This window comes from Sturnira hondurensis, unplaced genomic scaffold (genome assembly GCF_014824575.4).
Source record: "Sturnira hondurensis isolate 20B ecotype Veracruz unplaced genomic scaffold, ASM1482457v3 Scaffold0024385, whole genome shotgun sequence".
Lineage (NCBI taxonomy): Eukaryota > Metazoa > Chordata > Mammalia > Chiroptera > Phyllostomidae > Sturnira > Sturnira hondurensis.
This window is the reverse complement of record NW_028097016.1, coordinates 582,562-603,237: the sequence shown is the minus strand read 5'-3', so window position 1 is coordinate 603,237 and position 20,676 is coordinate 582,562. Positions and strand designations below refer to the sequence as shown.

The window sequence follows — 20,676 nt, the reverse complement described above, 5'->3', positions numbered from 1 at the left end:
TGCCCTCAGTGGTTTCCTCTGCAGTCAGGACTGGAGGGCAGGTCAGACAGGAGCCGCCCCAGTGTGCCTGCACCCATCCAGCTGTAGCAGTGAAAGTTCCATGTTCTATAAAAGCTCTCGGTCCTGGGCAAACCAGGCCCACTGGTTGCCTTATGAACCGGTCAGAGGTGAGTGAAAACCTCTGGACGTCAGCAAGTGAGTGACCCATCCTGCGAGGCCCATTGTCATCTCTGTCCCTCTTCCACAGATGAGGTAGGACTTAGGACATGGGGTTGGCTTTGGGCAAGAGAAGACTAAAGGGAAGAAGGAGGAAAGATTGGGAAAAATAAATCTAGAGATGGATGGGAGGTGGTGCCATACTGGGAGATGGCACCCAGTGACCCCAGAGTTCTTGAGAAAGAGAGGGCAAGGCCATCTTCAGAAATGAAGGGGGCAGAGCTAAGGAGGGAGTTGGGGAGAGTGGAGTGGGATGGAGCAACTCCTCTGGGAAATGAGGTCCGGAGAGCCAGCCTGAGAAGAGGAGGGTGACTGGGCAGCACAAAGGCCTCCTGCCCGGAGCACACACCTCAGCAGGGGCGTTTCTCCATGTGCGTGCACCATCTCAGAGACAGAAACAGAGGAAAGCAGGCTTGCGTTGCAGTGATGAACCACTCCAGAACCTCTGTGTCTTACACCAGCAAAGGTTTATTTCTTACAACACATATCTATCGTGTGTGCCGTGCAGCTCTCCTGGTCACCTCTTCGCTCTGGGACTGGGAGAAGGGGCACCCCCCTGGGGCACGGGAAGAGAGCACTGAGAGGCATGCGCTGACTCTGAGTCTGGCTGGAGGTGACCCGAGTCACTTCTGCTCACATTTCACTGACTAAGGCGAGGCAGTCATACGCCTGCCTGACTTGCACAGGGCAAGGAGGAAGTTCTGATGTCCCCACAGAAAGGAGAAGCAGGCAGCGCAAACAATAACACAGTCCCCTGCCGGGGTGGTCCAGGGCGAGAGGTCCAGGGGTCCGGTGTGACCAGTGGGAGCATCGCCAGATGACTGCCCGCCCAGGGGTGTAGACCCCTCCTAGAAGCCCAGTGGGAACACTCTATAGTCTGTGCTCCCGTGGTGTCAAATGTCATTGTTACCGTTATCCTTGAATTACTCATGTCTTCTCTCTAAATTCTCTCTCCCACTCCCTCCCCTTTTGTGTTTCTGTATTTGCTGTCTGTCTGTCTGTCTCTCCATGCAGGTGGAGAAACCTAGTGTTCAGAGTTCCAAACCAAAAAAGACCTCAGTGAGCCATAAGCCCCCGAGGAAGTCCAAAGACAAGCAGGTGGTGTTGGGCCGGGCCTCCAAGAAAAAGAGCGCGGAGGGCCCCAGCGCCGCCCAGCCCGACGACAAGGAGCAGAGCAAAGAGATGAACAATAAACTGGCTGAGGCGAAAGAGTAAATGTCACTGCACTTTCCTTTTATTCTTCTCCTCTCACCCCTCTTTGTTAACCAACCAACAAAAAAGGCCACAAAATTGATTAGAGGCTTCTCATCTGTCTTGGTCCTGAGTATTCTAGGAGCTCTTTGGTTTGATTTCTTTTCAGGGAGGAAGCCTGTTTTGAAGGCTGTGTGGCATGCTCTCCTCTGCGTGGCTCCGTGTCTGTGTCCCCATGTCTGTGCCCGGGGCCCCTGGAAGCCCAGGAGGCGTGGCTCACTGGCTGGGCCTGCCCACGCGGCTGGTGAGGCCACGTGCTGGTGAGGAAGGCAGGCAGGGCCTAGGGGCGTGAGGCTGTGGGGGAAATCTCCTGGTAGTGCTTAGAAATGTCTGCAGGTTGTCCTCCTCCTAGTCCTCCCCAAGGTCAGAGTCAGGGACCAATTTGGAACTGTAGATGAATGTGTTGTTCCCCAAATTCAGAGAGTTGTCGTGTGTTATGGAAGCTTAACCTGGCCTCCAGCAACTGACAACATTTGTGGAAATATTTTGAAAACAAAATACGAGAAAACCTTGGCCTTAATAAAATTAGTTGTGTCTGTTAAGTTTCAGTAATTTTTTCATAGAATCTTCTGTTAGGTGTGTGTGGCTGCACTTAGTTTCTTATCTGTGAGCATTAAATTGTGTGTGAAGTAGAAGATAGGCCACTGATGACTAGGGCAGGGTAAAGGTTAGGTGTTTTAGGTTCATTCCGGAAATCACAGGAAGGTGACAAACATGAAGGGATCGTTCCTGTTTCCCCTCAGCCGACGACCTACCCGGGGCTGCCGATTTTGCAGAGCGGCTGGTTACAAATGACTGAGGAAGACACTTCAAGGTGTGGGGATAGTGTTTCGAACGTGACTTTCCTGTGTCTGAGAGACACAAGGCAGGAGGGAGCCGTAGTGACAAGTGTGGCACTGTTTACTCTCCCTTCCTGAACTGTTCTCACTCTGCTCCTCCGAGGACAGAGGACACTGAGCTCCAGGCTAAGGGAAATACCTGTGGCTTAGCTGAGACTAGGAAAGTTCCCTGCTAAGTGATTAGCAAGGATTTTTGACCTCCCTAACGAATAAAAGCGGCTCTCGATGAATTATGTGTTGTGTGTCTGTGTGGCCAAAGGCTCCCGTGGTGGCAGGTGCCACCTTAGCTGTGCTAGAGTTGTGGTGTAGGCATTAGTCAAAGAGGTGTCGTGAAAGAACCCAGTGCTCGTGAGGGAACCCCAAAAAACGCCTGCCAGAAAAAAATGGCACACGTCAACCCGTGACGTGTGTACTTCTCGGTGTGCTCTGTTTCTCCTGTCCTCAAAGTGCTTACTGTCGCCAGCACTTGGAAATTGCTGGGTGGTTGTGTGACGCCAAGCCTCTGCTCAGGCTTCCTTTTCGGTTGTGGTGAGATAGTCGTAGTGCCGAGTGCAGTGCGCCGAGTTCCTTTCCGACCTTCCCACTTCGGGGAAGGCAAGCCTCCGTGTGGTCTCTTGTGTTCCGGCCATTGGAGCAGCCAAGTTTCTGTTTACGCTGTTTGGTTGTAACCTTGGAGCTGATGGGGAAGTGGTTTGTGGGTTAAATGAGCATGTGTTATGCGGGCCGTATTTCTTAAGAGAACAGGACTCCGAAAGATGGAGCCCTCGGCCAGGCCCACTGCCACCTTCCTGTCCACCTCCGAGTATGGAACTGTGAGGAAGGAGAGGTTGAAGGAGGTAGAAAATCTGGATGAGGTTAGTGTTTACGAGTCACAGATTTTGATGCTTGTCTGGGAATGACCGAGCTGGTCTCAGTTCTGACTCCACCTATGCGCTAGCTCGTCTTACCACTAACCAGAGCGCTCTGTCAACATGATTTTAAGTTTGTCCAGGGAATGTGCAAGTGTCTGTTCATTCTCTCAAGATTTGGCATCACTCAGATGCGTGGATGTTCACCGCCATTTGGATTTCTCCGTAGCGTAGTTCTACATTTTCTGTAGATAAAGTAAATCAAATTCTACAATGCATAGGGGACCATTCATTCAACCTTTACTTATTGAATACCTGTGTGTCGGATGCCGGTCTGTCCTCGACAAATGTCCTAGACATCTGTACTGTCCTAGGCCAGTATAAATAAGCCCATCTCCACAGCAGCACAACCAGAAGGATACAAGTGACTTGATCTGTGTCTGATTCAGGTTTGTGTTGCCCAAACTGTAGAGCTCACCACCCACCTGGCTGCCCCAGGGACTAAGTTCCCCGCCTTGCTGCACCTTGAGGCTTGAGATGACCTTAAGATGACCTTATAATGTCTGTTTCAACCCATCAGTATCGCCAGCTTTTAACACCTTGTTTGCCATTCACTTTGACTCTTGAATGTGTCACTTCACTGGCAAGAAAATTCCTTCCATTTCTACTGTTTACAAATAAAACTCGGCCAGTCTTGTTCTGTACCCCAGACACACTGGTGGAAACTGATTTCAGTTTCACAAGCAGTGTTTATTTCTGCCTTTCTGAAGGTGACCAAGCTGCCAGGGCCTGTGCCGCCCATTTTTGCGTATTGCCCTATGGTCTCCTCAACTCCCCTGGCAAGAGATCGAGGACGGAAGCTCCCCTACTGTCTGCCTCGCTGGCCTGCGAAGTACCCGCTGCGGCTGCGCAGTGGCTCCTGCAGCTCTGTGGTCCCCACCGGTGTGCCCACTTGGTCCATTGTGCTTTTGGCTCTTGGAGGCAGACAGGAGTGTCTAATTACCATTTTGTGGCCTGGGTTTTGTTGCATACCACAGACTGTCTATGTCATGTGTAGCGCACACTTTTCTCGGTGCTATTTCATTCCTGCTGTTGGTAAGAAAATAACAAAGACATTCATGTATAGCCAATTGATTGTGACGTGCTTGTGGTCTATGCCTGCTCAGAACGAACAAACAAACAAACAAACAACCAGTTTTTCCAATTATAAATAAATGCTAAAGACGAACACCACTTTCTTGATCTTATTTCCTCGGTAAGGCCCAGCTGAGCAGGTGAAGGACCAGCCTTTGCCGCTTGAGCCGCTCTCCACGAGAGGAGCTGCGCCCCGCAGTTTTCGGGGGCTCTCCGTAATGCAGCTTGACTCTTAGATTGCCTCTCAGATACTAATTGCGAGCGGTCAGAGCTAAGTGTTGGGAAAGGCGAAGATGGACCGGGAGACCCACTGGCCAACCAGGTAGTGTAACGTTTTGATCCCATGTTGCTGGGGATGAGTGATCGCCTGCGTTCAGCACGTCCTCACTACACTGGGAGACTGGGCCCTGACTCCCTCACCCCTTCCTGTCAACCAGCAGTACTGTCGGTTCTGGCTTTTTCTTCTCCCAAGGGACGGCAGAGATGTCTTCACTTGCTCGTTTAATCTGGTCATTGGGGAGACTCCACCCTGTGGGAACTGGCTCACTGCATGGGTGACAGTCTTGTGTGTGTCTGACATGGGGGTGTGGTCCAAATTAGGTAACAACAGACCAGGTCGCTGGGAGCTCAGATGAAGGACAGGGGTGGGGAATTGGAAGGCTTCGTGGGAGAGGGCACCCTGGAGAGTGGGGGCGATGCAGGCAGGCAGAGGCAGGCCCACAGGCAGGATTGCAGATCCAGGTGGGAATCTCAGAGCTAGGGCTGAGGTTGCCCACTTTGCTATCCTGCTAAAGTGGGAGGCAAAAGTTTCTGTGTGGGATCCTTCTTCCCTTTCCAACATATGTTCCTTGAATACCCACTGTGTGCTAGGCACTGTGCTGGGCACTAAGAAACCAGGATGACTGAGCCCCCACCTCTGACCACAGTGGGGTGCACAGGAGGAATTTGTTCTGGCTGTTCTGTGGATCGGGGAAGACCTCAGTGGATGAGCTGGTGATGACCAGCTGGGCCAAGGCATGCCAGATAGAGGGAGCTGCACGGCAAAGGTGTGGAGGGGTCCAACACCAGGTGAGCTCAGGTCTTGGGGAAGTAGTTCACACAAGGAGGGTCAGGCGAAGGCTGGCCACTGGCAGAGCCTGTCATGGAAAGGCCTGGTGCCGGGCCAGTGGGCAGTTGCTAACTGGGATCTCCATCTCATACACCCAGATTGCTCCCCACACCTTTGCATGCTCCCCACCATCATGCTTCTCACCCTCACCCACACATCAGGCAACGGCCACGGGTCCTCTCTTTCTTCAGGCTAGGAGCTCTAGGCTGGGACTTCATGCTATTGCTGGCCCCAATTTCTGGGTTTGGGGTAGGAGGCTTGGTAGGACTCAACCAATTAACGTTCATACATATGAAAACCACTATATATCTGTTTTCTGGATTAACAGAAAAAAAATGACACCCACCTGCCCGCTTTTGTATGAGGCAGAAAACAGAAAATCAACTGTTCGATATAGAAACCCTACTTAAAAGCATATTAAAGTCAAATTGTCCAGCCACTTTTGATCAGTTAAGGATTGTTTGCATCAAAACCAGGGGTTGAAAGAGGTGGAAACAGCAGTAGAGAACAAGAAGCACAGAAATGCAGACACACCGAATAACCTGAGAGAGGGTCAAACACTCAGAACCAGAACAAGGACAAGACCCGGGCAATGGGGAGGGCAGGAACGAGGGGAGCCTGGCTGGCTTTCTTTGTGCTGCCCAGTGGTCAGGGCTCACCCCGAGCCGTGGCCCGTGCTTCTCCCCCGGCTCCCTGATGTTGCCCAGAGCCCAGGAGGTGACTCTATAACTCATTACTAACATCACCTCCCTAAAACAGGGAGCAAAATAAAAATCAGCCCTCTGGGTTTTAAATAGTTCATTATTACTAAATTAGTTATAAGTGTTTTTTCATTCTTTTTTGGTGTTTGTGTGTTCTTAGTGAAATTCTTCCCTCATTTTTTTTCACTTGGTCTGAAAAACATAGAACCTGCTTCTCATAGATTTGGGGAGTGTTGAGTCCCATCTCACAAAAGCTAGGAACTCCCTTAGTGTGTCTTCCTTCTAAAATGTCTTAGAGCCATTCACATTTTCAGGATCACAGGTATAACACATCTCTTTCGGGATGTAGCCTGTGGACCCTCTACAGTTCAGGCAAGGCCCTACCCCAGCCCGACCTGAGGCCTGCAGGGCTGGGCGGCGTCTGGGGCAGCCGCTAGGGCAGCTGTTTCAGATGACGGGAGCCAACCCTCCCCTAGGCTCCACTCCTTCTGGACCAGGCACACAGTCCAGACCTCCCACACTGCACTGCACTCGATGCGGAGATCCTTGCAGCACCTAGACCACCCTAGAAGACCTGTAACCCCGGGATTGACGTCATCCCGTACAGGCAGGCCTTGTTGGGTTGCACTTCCCTCCACTGCACGTCACAGGTCCTGCTTTTTGTTTTACACATTGAAGGCGAGACCCTCCACCAGCAGAAAGATCACAACTCACGTTATCACAATGCTCACTTTACTGTGGTGGCCTGGCACCAAATCCACACTCTCTCCAAGATAACACCTGCCTGAATTTTATTCTTTATTGTGTGAACACTGGTTAACATTGGCAGTGCACTTAGTTGCAAGTTGCCTGGTTGGACATCCATGCTAGCTGTGAAAGCCTGTGTCACTAGCCTCTTTGAGCCTTGGTGTCCTCAATACAGGGACACTAATACCCACTTCAGAGAAGAGGGGTGAGGGTGTGAGAGTGAAATGCCAAATGGCGATAGGGAACCCAGAGTGGACATTCAGTACCGGTCATTTCAGGCCCTTCCCTTTCCCTTTATAGTACTTGAAAAGTCTGTGTTCACTATCTTTCTGATAGAGAGTGAACTATGTGTAATCTCTGACAATACGTAAAGGTAACTGAGGCTAACAGTCTGCTTAGGAAGAACACTTTAAAAGAATTCCAGCTCTTGAATTATCTTGAGTCCACAGACCTAAAGAAAAACATCCTAGCAGATTACATTCACTGGTTGCTTACAAAGTATTTTTTTCTGTGCCATTCCACTGACCCTTCTTAACATTGTGGAGCCGGTGCTTGCCCAAGTAACAGACAGGAAAGGAAGGTCAGAGGGGAGGGGCACCTGCCAGCTCTGCAGGCTCAGAGAGACAAGGAAACACGGGGCTCACAACTTTGGCCCCATACCCTGGCTGTTTTTCCCTTCCCTGAGTGGGGCTGAGGCTGGTGTGCAGTGAGTCAGTTTGCAGACAAGCCGGACTCAACTGCACTATTACACCACACAGTGCCCTAGTCTGGCCAGGCCATGCTGGCCCTCTGGAAGGCTGGCCTAGGTTCTCTTTCAGCCTTGGGACCCAGATGCAAACCAGAGAGATAGAATTTGATCAGGGATTCACACACAACTGGCTCAGATGTTCTGAGTGCACTGACCACTTGTCTCAGCCAAATCTATAGGTTTTCTACTTTAGGTATTAAATTGACTGAGTGACTAAAATGCACGGTTATCGACTACAGAATAATCCAACAAATTTTGGTTCATAAGACATATCCTTGATACTGGAGATACCAAGAGAAAAGTGGTGTCCATTACCTAAGGCATCGGATCAGAGAGCATCATTTTGTACACTTTATTTCAAACTGTGGAACTGAGCATAATTCTCTGTCCCTTGTCCTCACACGAGTGGCCCTCCATCACTTGTGAACTTGGCATTGTATTTTAACTATCTCAGCCCAGACATCTTTTCTGGGGCCAAGGGAACTTCGGATGCTGAGAGAAATAAATTACCACCACTGGTACTGGTTTAAGCTGCTAGAAGGATCTTTAGAACATGCAGACCATATCACACCCTGCTTTCAACCATCCATGGGCTCCGGGCGGCCTGCGGAAGCTTCTTGTCCCCTCGGTGCACCATGCTGCTTCTCACCTCCATGCCTTTACCCACGCCGCCCCACCTGCTCAGATTGCCCTCTGCTTCTCCACCCGGCTAACTCATCCTTCAAGACTCCGCTCAGGGGACAGCTCCAGGAAGCCTTTCCCGCACCTCCCAGGCTGGGTAAGATGCCTCCTGTGTGTGTCTTCATCATGGAACTTACCACACGAACTGTGTCATCCATTCATGTGTGTGTGCGTGTGTGTGTCCCCTACTAGACTGTGCTCCCCCCGGCAAGGACCAGGTCCTTCTGTTCATATTTGTACCACTAGCTTCTGGCCCAACCACAGCGAATGTCTTCTAACATGTTTGTTGAATGAATCGTGAGTGAGCGAATGAATGACAACGTTCACCATCTGCCTCCATATTCACTGTGGTGCTTCTGTAAGGCTTTTTTTTGCTTAGCAACTGGCTCTGCTCACGTGGAAGGGGCGGTTTCGAGAGAGGTCACAGCAACAGGAAAGCTCAGAGCACACACTCAACAGCCGGTTTTGTGACGCCCAGCCCACTTCTGTACCTATGTAGCCGCTGTTGCTGAACAGTTCTGACTTCAGAAAACCATAGACTCCTGGTCAGACTCCAGTATCAGACTCCTGATACTCTTAAGAGGTTGGCTAATCCCACCTCCTGCCCAGTGCGGCTGCCCTAAGTCTACACGGCAGGGAGGTGGCCCTGCAGGGGTATATCTCAGGAGGAAGGGCTGGGAGTTAGAGCAATAGGCCTGGTTCTAAGGCAAAGCTCTACTATGTACCGGTTGTGTGACCTTGGCTGAGTCTTTTAATTTCTTTGAGCCTCAAAGGGATAGTACTACTACATGTAGTCATCACTGTCTAAATCTGTTTGGTTCTCAAATTCAGAAAGTATGAATTTGGTCAGCAAGGGACGCAGTGTTCTCCAAACAGAGTTTGGGAGAGCAGGCAGACACCTGTTTCTGATTCATGGACTATTCAGGTGGCACGGTGAGGATGCGTGTGAAAGTCCTGTGTAGGCTCTAAGGTGAAATGCCCTTGACCGTAGTATGTTTAAGCTTAGATTTGCCAACCACCACTTCCCAGTTACCACCCTTGGGCCCATTGGTGTGGTAGCTGGAGCGGAAGCTGAAAAATCCACTCTTTTTGCCACACAACAGCACAAGAGAAAAATCCATCTCGTGTGGGTCTTTCTGCCTTGCCCTCTCACCACTCCCCCAGCCCTTCCCCCGGCCCCTCATCTCTGAGCACAGCCCATAAATCACCCAGTACAGATTTTATTTCTGCAATCACCTGTTCATTTTCATTGATCCCCTCTGGACACATGAAGCCAACCTTGATTAATTGCTCAAGATTCCATCCTTTGCTTTAGGTAAGGTGGGAGGAAAGGACAGAAATTCATTAATAGGTTTCTAGGAGCACAGAGCTAGACAAGAGCTGAGCGATGGCTGTCTGGCTGCCTCAGTCCAGCACTTGACATTCTAAAAAGAGTCAGGGTCATTAGCAGGATCGTCAGATTCTTGGCAGCCCACTGAGACTGACAGTCAGCTATACACTTGATTTTGCCTTCTTGGTATTAAAACCAAGGATGCTTCTTAAAATATTTATTATGCAATTGGGAATTTATTTAGTTCTTCTTAGGTTATATCTAGAAGAGGTATTTAATGGCAAAAAGGACTATAAGAGCAATAGCGCAGGGCAGAAAACTTACCCTCCAGCCACTAGTGCAGCCATGTCTCCCCACGTGAGGAGGAAGTGTCCGCCTGCAGGGAACCTGGGCTGACGGAGAAAAATCTCAACCGGAATCTGACCCAGGTCCCTGGTTCCACTTTTGTAAAACACAGGTTGGCGCAGCCTAGGGGGAGAGAACAAACATCGATTTGGCCTTTATACACTTGTTTTCACAATAGGACTAGAGAGCTTGTGGGTACGATCCCTATTTACAGATAAAGAAATTAAGACTCAGTGATTAAACAACAAAGTCACACGACTTGTAAGTGGTGAGCCAGGATTTGCAGTCAAGCTTGTGTGGCTAAAACCCACGCTTGGTCCAAGACTTGGGACCACCCATGGGATCCCTGTTGTAAAGACATGCATCTTCCTGAAGTAGCGCCTGTTCCTTCCTTACCCCAAACCTTTGATGGCTTTACGGATGCTGGTTGTCTATGAGAACTGAGTCACATGAAGGTCACAGATGCTGCGCTGGATCAGCACTCTTATTACCTCCCGACCCCCACCAGCCCCTGCCCAGAATTAAGTGTGGGGTGGCAGCATTTTCCCAGCTGTGGTCCTAGCTGCCCTCCCTGTGCTATTAAGCCACATCCAGTGGACGCTTCGTGAGGCCCTGGGCTGGAAGACCGAGTGGCAGCCATACAGGAAGGACTTATAGGTATAGATGGGCGCTCTCAAACCAGGGTGCTGCTCCTTTCTGGAACTAGCCCCTATGCCAGGGTCTGCTGCACAGCAACAGGTAAACCTTGGAAGGAGGTCCTCGTGTGGCAGGGCAGAGGTAAAGGAGGACCCGTTGTTGGGGGCCTGGCCCCTAGAGGGGCAACTCTCTCCGGAGATGCAGCTGGGAGCTCAGAACTGGGAACCCGCAGAGGTCAGTGGCTCCAGCCCCTGCCCCAGGTAAAACCCCAGTTCAGACGTCTGCAGACAGATTTGGAACCTCGGTAGCTGAGGTCACAACATCCGTGTATATAGTTGAAATCTCTGTATCACGAGGGATATTGTTATAGGAAGGAAAGGGCCTGACTGCAAGTCTGTCATCCTCAGTTGGGGTCTTGACATGGCCACAAACTCACTAGGTGACCTTAGGTAACTTACTTGCCCTTTCTGAGCCTTGTTTCCACCCATAAGTTGGAGTGGGGTGACCCCTGTGGGCCTGGCTGGCAGGGCCACTGTGAGAACACAAAGTGCACTGTATAGAAAGTCCTCTTAGAAAACCACAGAGACACTGCAGTTTGGGAGAACGAAGCAGATGCTAAAGCAGTTACTAATAGGACCTCTTTTTCTGTGCATTGTGTGAATGTGATTGTAGACTTTGGTCTTGTGCAAGTTCCTTCTTCAATTCCTCGGTGAGGATGGAAATCTCTCAGGGTGTGCCAGCCTTGTGCCAGAGCTCTCTCCATCTCCACTCTACTCAATGGCCTGGCACATAGTAGGCACTTATTAAATGTTTGTGGAAGGGAGGAGGGGAGAGAAATGAGGAAAGGAGGGAAAGATGTCAAGAAAAAATAGAGCAGATGTGGTCTCTGACCTCAAAGAGCCCCCAGTTGGCCACTCATCTGAGGGGGCTGCTGTGGGGGTGGGGGATGGGGACGCGCTAAGGGAACACAGGAGGAGGACCCGACCCTGGAGGTAGAGGGTGATTTCACTGAGGAAGTGACCCTGGAACTGGAGCTTCAGTCCCTGAGGAGATGTCACTAGACAGAAGGGACAGTGGCATTGGCAGCTGTGCTGACATGCCCGAGAAAAAGCTAAAGCAGCCAAGGGCTGCCTTGTGGACGGTATGGACTCCAGGTGGGTGTGTCCTGCTGAGAAGCACTACCCGCAACATTGTTTTGCATTCCGGGGTCACACTTTCCGAGGGATGGGGAGCTGGCTGAGATGTGCTGTTTGGAGAGCAGTCAGGGCAGCAAGGGCTCGGAAACCGAAGGTCTGAGCTGCTGCGGGCCATGCGTTGCCAGAGGAGCTGGGAATAAGGACCCATGGCTGCCCCTTTGAATGGCTCCCAACCTCTGGACAGCTGTCCTGGGGCGGGCGTGGGGCATTCTCTGGAAGGGGGGCTCCGGAGCACGAACCCCAGGTCAGGCAGGCATGGGAGGGAGTAGAGCTGACGGATATACAGGTTTCTGCTCAGGGTCGGACCACGTGTGCCCCGCCCTGGGGCAGTGTGGGAAGGGACTGGTGCGAGTCGGCCAGGAGACAGCAGCAGAAGCTCAGGAGACTGATGACCCTCAGGTCCATCCCTCCAGCCCTGGGTGCCTCTGACTTCCTCTGTGAAGCATGCTTTCACAGAACAGAGAGAGGGCACTTCTCCAGTAGAGTGACGTCTTTGTCCCTGAAGAGACTTTAGGGCCTATTTTAAGAGACACAGGCTGATGAAGGCTTAGGGCCAGGGCTGACGGTGGGGCTGGCCCTCCGGTGGCTCTGGTGCCCATGGTGTGTGCTCACAGGTCTGCCTGCTCCACTTGGGGCACCCCTCATGTCAGGGCCCCCGTGTCATTCACTCTGGGCCTGGCACAGATTTTGTTCAGTGAATGGATAAAAGAGAAAAAAATAAAGTAGAATCAAGAGAAAGAGCTACACACCACCCATTTGTGACTCCCACAAATGTCGGCCAGGTTCTACTGTGAGCCAGACACCGGTTACCGGAGATGCAAAGCTGAGCAAACCCAGCCCATGCAGGCGGGGAGCGCAGGTATTACTGCACACCATGATAACTGCTGAAACAGGCTACCACGGAGTCCTGTGGGGGAGTGAAGTGGGGGCAGGAGCTCTTGTTTTGAGGAGGCTTGTCTCCTGCAGATTCTTTAAAATGAGTCTTTCCAGGATTGCTTCCTTGGCACTCCACCTTGGGGAGTGCGTTGGCAGCTTTGGTTGCGTCTAGGAAATGTGGGTGCCTGTACAGGGCCCTCGGAGGTACACAGGAGGACAAAACCATGAAAATATCCATATCCTGTCCCCTGCCCCCCCCGCCAGAGGCCCTAAGGTGCAGTCGGCCTAGGCCCTGGCTCAGCCCCCTGGGGGAGGCGCTGGCCTTCTGGCCTGGTTTCCCGTCTGTAGAGTAACACAGTTGGACCCGATCACCGAGTCCCTCTTAGGAACTAGCATTTACTGAACCTCACTCATGTTCCAGGGGTCATGCCATGAGAATTCAGGTAAATGACTCCTCCCCAGAAGGTGGGCCCTGTGCTCTCCAGGTTATAGATTAAGGGGACTGAGGCCTGGAGCCTGGCATGCCCATGATTACATCGATGGCTATGAAGGAGCTGGCTCAGAATTCAAACCCAGCTGCTCTGCTCTCGAGTCCAGGGGTACGCTTTCTCCAGCAGGCTGCCCTTTGCGTGATAAGAAATGATCTGTGTTAAAACACCCAGCATTGAGTCTGGCATGTGGCTATTGCTCAGAAAGTATGAGTTTCTTTTTTCCTCAGGACTTTTTCGAACTGAATAGGCAGAGAGTCAGGGACAGGGTCCACAGGTTCCTGATTTCTGAAAATGGCCCTACTCTGGGCTGCTTTGATGTTCCATCAGGACTCACGCTGGGGAGGAAAAAATCTCTTGGCAGATTAGAATTGTTGTGCAAGAGCAAGAGCCAGTGGGAGGAAAGGGAGCCCTTCCTGCAGATCGTCTGGGGCAGGGCTTGATACTCTGCTTCCAGGCTCTGACAAAGCATGGGTCCAAGGTCAGTGTGCATGTACCCAGGAGGCATTGCCTGTCTCCATGGAAATGGGAAGAAGGGCAGAAAATCAAGTTGCTAAAGCTCAGGGTGTCTCGTGTAACCTTGAAACATTGCATTTTACACAAATAGGACAGATCCTGGCACAGGAAAAGCTCTCATTCATTTATTCAATAAATATGTATTTAGTCAGGGCCTTCCCTGGGACAAGTACTATTTTAGGTACAGAGAATACAGTGCTATGCAAGTGTGACATGGTCCTGCCCACTGTGAACGCTTCAGTCTAGTAGGGGAAACATTAATCCAAAGAGTGAAGTGATTTGCTATGATTAGGGTATGAAAGAAAGGGCCAGGGACTCGGAAAGCCTGTAGCAGGGGATCTTGTTGCATCTGTAGGCCAGGGAAGGCTTGTCTGGGAACGTGCTCCAGTGAGCTGAATGGTGGATGAGTAGGCATGAATCAGTGGAAGAAGGTGCAAGACAATGTTCCAGAAGGAGACAACAGCATGTGCTAAGGTGTAAATGGAAAGAGCAGTGCAGATTGAGCAATAGAACCAAGTCCTGGGAGGCTGGGGTGCAGGAGCTGGGAACGGGGTGGGAGCAGGCTGGCCAGCCAGGTGTGTAATAGGCTTCGCTCTTTATGCTGAGTGCAAGGAGAAGCCACCGGGGAGATGCAAGCATGGAAGGAATATGCTTTTTTGAAAGATCAGTCTGATTTCTGTTTAACAAAAATGAGTGGAATGAGGAGCAGGGGACACCAGTCAGGAGGCTGTCACAGTGGCCTAGGGAGATGATGGCACAGCCGGTGGGGGAAAGGGAGGAAGGAAAGGGAATGGGCACATTTGAGAGATACATGTTAGGAGCTGGGACAGACAGTTATTGATGGGTTGGGTGAAGGTTCTCAGGGAAAGGAAGGCCTCCAGGATGACTCTGGGTTTCTGGCTGGGGCCACAGAGTAGATGATGAACCAGGTTTCAGCAACAATAATGTGTGAATCTTTCCATTTGACCTTCTTTGTTCCAGGTACTATGCTGGGCACTGGGGCTGCAGGCCAGGAGGATGGCCCCTGACTTCAGGGAGCTCTTGATCTAATGGGGGAGACCTGACATGTAATGGGGGACCCTGTGAATGTGGGGACAGACTGTAAAATGATGCCACTGCAAAGGGAGATATGGACAAAACTAACGTGGAGAGACGCATCCAGGAGGGGCTGCTGAGGGGGTGGGATATGAGTGGAGCCCTCAAGGACAGACAGGAAAAAGTGGGCGAAAGGCCAATCCAGGTAGCAGGCCCAAAGAAAGAAAAACACAGGAGTGTATGAAACAGCATGGGGCGGCCAGAGCACAGTGTGAGGAGGGCGAGGCTGCAGGGCCACCAGCTGCCCCACCTTCCTCCAGGGCTGCCGTGAGGGTCCATTGTGTGAGCACTTAGTAAACTGCTACTACAGTTATTACAGTGCTGGGCTTATGCGTGTGATGCGCCAAAGCACTCTATAGACATCGAGGATTATCCTTTCCGATCCCTGCCTAAAAGGATCATCTGAAACGAGGTCTACTATGTATGAGTAATTGCCCAAGACCTCACAGACAATAAGCAGCACAGAGGCTAAGAGAAACCCACCAGGTTGTTCATTTTAGTTCCCAAGAACTAAATGTACACAGGCTGGGAGGAGAAGGGGTCTGTGTCACATGCTGCCACAGCATGTGGTTTACACCTGGCTCCAGGCACTAGATTTGGTTGTGCAAGGTGGGCCATGTCCAAGGACAGCTGGTCTGTGGGCCGCATGGGGTGACTCCAGCCCGTCTCCACTCACCAGCGACGTGCCCGGCTTCCCTCCAGGGCCACGGCTTTGTCTGCTTCACACAGAGGGCACTGGAAGTGCTGCTTCCGCCAGCCTTGCGGAGACTGACAGGGTGCTGTGGAACCGAGGACGGCCAGTCAGTGCCAAGGAGAGTTTTATGTCGCCTTGGAGGGCGGTTTCATTCAGAGGAAAACCAACCGAGGCTGCTGTGGGTTTAAAAACGAATGCTTAATTAATGAAAGCAACACTTAAAAATTTAGTACATTTTAGCAATCTCTTTTAAGGGGGATTTTATAACTTAACTTAATTCCCCTGAATAATTTAAATTAAAGTATAAATAATTTAAAATAAGCTAAGCTTAAAAATATGAAAGCTATTAGATTGTCATAAAAGTTCCATCATTGCTTACAAGATTTGTGAAATTATATCTTTCGATTTAAAATCACAAGTCTAAATTAATTATTGCATATTTTATATTGGAATCACAAAGCAAATCTGTTACATATTCTAATATGCCAAATAATTTTAATATTTCAAACACTTTCAAACTAAATCTACACTGATTTTTTCTAAACATAATACCAAAAAAGACAATATTGTAGATTTATCATTTCTAATATTAATGCCAAGGCTTCCCACAACTAGACACTCAGTACAGAAACATATTCACTAAACAGAGCAAAGTAAGGTTATATGTCCATGCGAATTCGGGCTTCATTTCCAACTGGCTAAGAGTGCTCACCGAACACGGGGTGTGGCCGGAGCGCCAGCGCTCTGGTCAGGGAAGTGAATCTGGCGACTCCCGCAGAGGGGGCTGGCCCTGTTTCCAGTGTCCATGGCAGCAGGGGACTCTGAGTCCACATCCTGCCAATGGAATTGGTTTTGCAACCCAAGGCCCTAAAATCAAATTAAGCTCTGGTCGCCTTTTCTTGTCTCCTGTCTCACCTTTACCACCCCTGAAGAATGACCCTACCGGATCATTCATTATGATCCTGTGATCATTCATTACAGGATCCAGGTAATCAATTTCCTGCTTGAGTCTCTTCTGAATTAGGTTTCTGCTTGCCTTCTCCGGCCAGCCACCGAGCGTTAGCAGCGTTTTCACGCCCTCCTTGGGTTCTGCGTGCTTCGGGGGGCCTTGCCTGCCTCGCTCCACAAACACTAAGGTCTTGCTGGTGGCAGCCAGCTGTGTCCATCTGGCTGGAGCAGCTGTACTCTGTGTCCTGTCCACTGTGAAGCTGAGAGACATCGAGAGATGTCTGTCCAGCCAGATGGACAGGCTGCCTGTGCTCCTATGTCCTCTGCTGAAGGATGTCCATCCTCTGGCACCTCAGGCGCTAAACGCAGTGAAGAGCTTCTGAATCAGGATGACCTGTCAGAATTGAAGAACTCCAAATACATGTCATTTTACTTCTAAGTAACTAGAAGAATAATTATAATATCATATAGTAACATCATGGTGCAGGTGCTCTAAGTACATGATCTCTAACTATCATACATTTTGGAGTAAATATCACCATACCCAATGGAACAGATGACGAACTTGAGGCCCAGGGAGCTGAAACCATAATGAGCTAATGTGTTACCAAGTAGGGTGTCACTGGAATGGCTTTAATGAGCAGGTACGAAATAGCCCTAAAAGCCAATAGGAACTGTTAAAATGCTGAAGTGGTGTTAAGCTTAAAGACTTGACTGGCCACAAAGTGTAAAGGGTAATCATCGCTTTCCTGTCCTGAGTACCTACTAAGTGCCAGGCGCGATAGGGCAAAGAAACCGGGCTCCAGGAGGGAAAGGACCCAGACGGGGGTTGTGCGAGTCTTCTCACTTTCCACGTCACTTGCCCTCCCAGCCGCGGTTTTTTCCTCAGACAAGTACGGGGATAAAACCCTCCCTGCGTGCTCCACAGGGCTGCGGAAATGAGCTATGGGAAGAAGTGATTTGGAAAGTAGAACATGTGCTCTAGGTGAGCAAGGGCATGTGACCCTGGCCGAGTGGCCTCTCCTGAGTGGGGACTTTCAGCCTGGCCTGCAGGGAAGGAGTGTGCATTCTAAACCAGACTGGCGTGGTCTGAGTGTGGCAGTGTTTGTCCACCATGTCAGAGATGTCACCTGCTCTCCACCACGTGGGTGGGCCAAGGGATGGGATGATGTCTACAGTGAGGCCGACCAAGACCAAACAGCCTGTGAGGATCCTGGTGCGAGGCATTGGCCCTAGCGCCTTGGAGGAAGTGGGGGCTCCCAGGCAGAGCAAAGGGAGCCAGAGTGGGGAGGGAGCTGCAGCGCCTCATCCCTGCCGGGATGGGGAGTCCCAGCCCCTCCTCTAGCAAAGGTCGAGCGATGGCAGCAGCACGGGAAACACTGGGGTACACTGTCCATAGAGAATTTAAAAGCAATAGTAAAACCAATTAAAAGCTGTTCTGCTTACTATTACCACCATATGCTGGCTGTTGCAAACAATGTCAGTGGTAAAAATTCTTTTCTGCTTCCAAGGGATGGGGGGAAAAGGGACATCCCCACTGCTCTCTTCCTTGACATGTCATGGGCCCCCTGCCCCTCCCCACAGTCAGCCCTTAACAAAGGGTCCAGAGTCGGAGGCCAAGAGGACAAGAAAAGAGCCCTCTGGCCTATAGGGTCATCTGAGCAGACAGCTGGAGGAGCTCCCAGGATGGGCCTGGCTGTCCTGGAGGAAGAGTGGCCGGGTGGAGCGAGGGTGGTCAGGCTGCTGGGTTGTCCAGGGGAGGACTCTGAACAAGAGTTCTAGCACCGCCCTTTTCACCTGGGTGCCACCCGCTATGCCACGTGCAGGTTATAATCAATTGGCAAGAACACTGAAGGACTGATTCCCGAGCCTGCCCCTCACCCCACCCAACATTCTGTACCTGGAAATCGGGTTCTCCTCCTGGCTCTCCAGCAAGAGCTGCCCTGCCCAGGCTCCACAGGCACTCTGTACTCTGCCCTACCCCTGGCCTGAGCTCTGCCCTCACAGTGACCACCTCTCTCTCCTCTGCAGGAGCAAGGTCGATCCCTCCAGTGATTCACACAGGAATCGAGGTCCTGTAGCCACAGAGCCAGACAAGGATCAAGTTGCCGTGGGCTTGGGGCCTCTGAAAGATCAAGGTCCTGTGATCCAAGAGCCTCCAAAGGATCAAGGCCCTACTGTTCCAGAGCCTCTGAAGGATCAGGCTCCTGTGGCCCCTGGGCCTCTGAAGGATCAGGCTCCTGTGGCCCGTGGACTTCTGAAGGATCAGGGTCCCATGGCCCCCGGGCCTCTGAAGGATCAGGGTCCCATGGCCCCCGGGCCTCTGAAGGATCAGGGTCCCATGGCCCTCGGGCCTCTGAAGGATCAGGCTCCCGTGGCCCCCGGGCCTCTGAAGGATCAGGGTCCCATGGTCCCAGGACCTCTGAAGGATCTAGGTCCCATGGTCCCTATACCAGTTAAGGATCAAGACCGTGTGGCCCCTGGGCCTCTGAAGGATCAGGGTCCCATGGTCCCTATACCAGTTAAGGATCAAGACCATGTGGCCCCTGGGCCTCTGAAGAATGAAGGTTCTGTGATCTCAGCACCAGTCAAAAACCAAGGTTCCTTGTACCCGGTGCCTCTAAAGAACCAAAGTCCTCTGGTTCCAGTAAGAGTTAAGGATCAAGGTTTTGTGGTACCAGAGACTCTGAAGGATCAAGGGCCAGTGGTTCCAGCACCTGTCAAGGACCAAGGTCCTGCGGCCCCAGAACATCTAAAGGGTCAGAGCGCCGTGGGCAGAGCCCCTGTAAAGAATGAAAGTCCTATGCTCTCTGAGCCTATAAAGAACCAAGGTTTAGTGGTCCCAGAGCTTCTGAAGGATCACGATTCTGCGGTTGCAGCACCTGTAAAGAATCAAGGTCCTATGGTCCCAGAACAAGTCAAGGATCTGGGCCCCGTGGTCCCTGAGCCTCCAAAGAACCAAGGTCCTGTGGCTCCAGCACTGGTCAAGGACCGAGGTCCCATGGTCCCCGAGCCTCCAAAGAACCAAGGTCCTGTGGTCCCTGAGCCTGTGAAGAATCCAGTCCCTATAATCTCGGTGCCTCTGAAAGATCAAGATCCTCTAGTGCCACCACCAGCCAAGGACCAAGGTCCTGCGGTCCCTGAACCTCTGAAGACTCAAAGTCCCAGGGGCCCACAGCTGCCCACTATCTCACCTCCACCCCCCGTCATGATCCCTACTGTCCCCCATGCAGAATATATAGAGAGTTCCCCTTGACACCAAGGAAGGAGTTGGCAGTGAAAGTTATCCCTCCCCAGGGCAGCGAAGACTCACATTTAATCTGCATGAAACACTATTGTATAGTCTTTCAGGAATCTAATAAAGCTGGTCTCTCTGGCTCAGCAATGTTTCTCTCAGGCTCCGTTTGAGTGTGTGTGTGCGCGTGCTGTGCACATTTGGAAGTGGCCATGCAGGACTCTGCATCGTCCATGCGGGCAAGAGGAGCCTGAGCAACTCCCAGCTCCTTCAAGCTGTGAGCATGATGGGAGAGGGTGTGGGATGCTAGGAGATGGAGGGCAGGACACAGTCGTGCTTCTCCTTCACTCTCACACTCCTGTACTTCACTTCTGACACCAGATATGTGGGAGCTGCCCACGCATCAAGCAGTTATCCGACAGGAGCGGATGTCTCACAATTTAATTCAACTATCTCCCTGGAGACAACGTCATCTCCTGCAGGGGAAGGGAGCTCCATAAGACTGTCCCCTCCCCTTCAGATGCAAACTTCAGGTCCCGGATTTTGTGTCACTTGTACTTCGAGCTGGCTAAATTGGGGTTCCCACACCCCCCACTTAGTCCCAATAATTTGCCGCAATGGCTCACAGAGGTCAGAAACACATCTCCTGCTTTATCATAAAAGGATAAAGGACACAGATGAACACCCAGGGGAAGGGGCATAGGGTGTCCATGCCCTCTCCAGCCGCGACATTTCCTAGTAGCTTCAGCAACCCAGAAGCTCACTGACCCCCCCTAGTTTTGGAATATTTATGGAGACTTCATCATGGAGGCATGATCGGGCATTAACACCCTCTTCCCAGAGGATGGGGGGTGGGGTGGGGCTGAAAGTTCTAAGCTTCTACACATGGCTTCATCTTTCTGGTGACCAGCCCCCCTCCCGAAGCTACCCAGGAGCCCACCAAGAATCACCTCATTAAAACCAAAGGCACTGACCCAAGAAAATAGAAGTGTTTTAGGGCCCTGGGGGCCACACTGAGCATAAAGAAGTGTTGCGTACGAACAC

At 51.3% G+C, this 20,676-nt stretch overlaps 1 protein-coding gene across 1 annotated transcript in view; it reads left to right on the top strand.

The window, feature by feature from the left end:
- Positions 1-19,765, top strand: part of MAP6 (microtubule associated protein 6) — a 73,387-nt gene extending 53,622 nt beyond the window's left edge. Inside the window, exons 3-4 of the mRNA XM_037038422.1 lie at positions 1,231-1,427; positions 18,429-19,765. Of these exons, the coding sequence (XP_036894317.1) occupies positions 1,231-1,427; positions 18,429-19,653 (1,422 nt within the window). The 3' untranslated portion in view covers positions 19,654-19,765. The remainder of the gene's footprint in view (positions 1-1,230; positions 1,428-18,428) is intronic.
- Positions 19,766-20,676: the final 911 nt, after the last annotated feature.